We start from the raw sequence: 1911 nt of genomic DNA, 5'->3' as shown, positions 1-1911 counted from the left end.
GGGTCCACATATGTGCTCAACTTGGAATACAAGAACTATATTCTTTTAAACGCAAACACCTAAATGGCCACCTGGTTTGGGACAGGTTTCAGCGGCCTCTCTAACAATAAACTATAAAAATGCTATTTCTGAACAGAAGCCTCACCCTTCGGCTTCTGACTTAATTATATAGTCTTTAAAAAACCATTCGCATCAAAATAGTCCCTAGCTTTTAACTAGACCTGCGGCCAGCTCTAAAGAATATAATCAAAATGTCTTCTCAAAGAAGAGACTGTTGACTTCTCATATTACAGCATAGAACAGCAACTTTGATTTCAATTAGTTTATAAATAACTTTAAAACCTTATGAATGAAATGCACCATACTATACCTGTGGAAAACCTACCATATTTTCATTGTGAGCTAATCATGACCAAAACATTAAGTTTGAGTAAGAAAATTAAAATCTCAAATGAACTACTAGGGAATCTGATAATGGGGCATGGGGGGGGGGTCGAGGGGGTCAATGATTATATAGGACTGATTTCTTTTTTCTATCTACCGTATGTGGTCACTAACAGGCTAATAAATCTTATTTGGAATGATAAAAAGGCAAAAATAGTAAAATCACACCTTTCCTATAAAAAGTTACATGTTATCTTCTGTAGGGACAGCATGGTACATAAAGAAACATGGAGATCCACAAGATCACTCTATTATTGCAAACGCTATAGAAGAAAGGAGTCTGGTCCATTTAATCATCTTCTTCTCCTTCATCTTCAATATCTCGTTTCCTCTTCTCTCCTTGAACACTTTCTTCTTCTTCTTCCTCATCATATCCTCCTTCTTCAACATAGTCATCATCATCATCATCATCCTCCTCCTCTTCTCCTTCCAAATCTGAACCTGCTTCATCTTCATCTTCTTCCTCCTCTTCATATCCTCTTGGGGGATCAGCTTCATCCTCTTCTTCATCTTCATCCTCTTCATCATCATCCTCATCATCATCTTCTTCCTCTTCAGAGTCCCGGGCTTCATTATCTTCCTGATCATATCCATCGAGATATGTGATTTGTTGTAGCAGTTCAAAAATACTTTCTCTATAATCTTGCAGGTGTGTGATCTCACAGTTAAACAAATCAAGGCTTTTCAAACTTTTAAGATTTTGCAGAGCTTCTACTGTGCTGAGATCTTTGATTTTATTGCCGCTCAGATTGAGGTAGGTGAGATTTGGACATTTTTCTGCCAGGACCTCCAGGCCCCCAGAAATAAAATTATCACTAAGTTCCAACTTTCAAAGTTTACTCAAGCTGGGGAGCTGAGCCAGAGAGATAAGCTCCACCCTGACCATGCTCAGAAATTCTAATTCTTTGAAAGTGTCATTGAGCCCCTCAATTTCCCCGTTGACAGAATGGCAGTTATCAAGGACTAACTCTGTCACCTCCTCGGGGGCTCTGTTCCTTAACTCCAGGCTAATCTTCTGTTTCATCTCCATGTCCATGTCCTCCTCCTCCTCCACCACCACCACCACTGCCACCACTACTCACTCTCCTCCCTTCCCCTTTCCTCCTTTCCCTTCCTTTTCCCAGCACCCCCAACCTCCAAATAAAAAAAATCTATACATGTACTCTCTTGCAAAATATGCATATTACAAAAATATGAAGAAAATGAAATGGAAAACGGTATGCTTTTATTTACATTCAGACTCCATAGGTTCTTTGGAGTGGTTAGGAATAACTGTATTTTTTGAGCTTCATTACTAGAGATGGTCTTGATTTGTTAAGAGAATTAGTGATAGTACTGAAAGTATCATCATTTATCCTTAGGTTCTGATGTTCCTAATGGTGTGTTGGTTGGTTGTCACTATCTTCCATCAGAAGAACCATTTTATACTGAAAAGACTTGGCAGGAAACACAACATAGGTCAGATTA

At 38.8% G+C, this 1911-nt stretch overlaps 1 protein-coding gene across 1 annotated transcript; it reads right to left on the bottom strand.

Annotated features, from left to right (window-relative positions):
- Positions 1–597: 597 nt before the first annotated feature.
- LOC100010785 (acidic leucine-rich nuclear phosphoprotein 32 family member E-like) lies at positions 598–1514 on the bottom strand. Its single transcript, XM_016425013.2, is given in 1 exon segment — positions 598–1514. A coding segment is annotated over 1 exon segment (747 nt). The 5' UTR covers positions 1481–1514; the 3' UTR covers positions 598–733.
- Positions 1515–1911: the final 397 nt, after the last annotated feature.

Source organism: Monodelphis domestica, chromosome 8, assembly GCF_027887165.1.
Source record: "Monodelphis domestica isolate mMonDom1 chromosome 8, mMonDom1.pri, whole genome shotgun sequence".
NCBI lineage: Eukaryota > Metazoa > Chordata > Mammalia > Didelphimorphia > Didelphidae > Monodelphis > Monodelphis domestica.
This window is presented reverse-complemented; position numbering and strand designations above follow the sequence as displayed.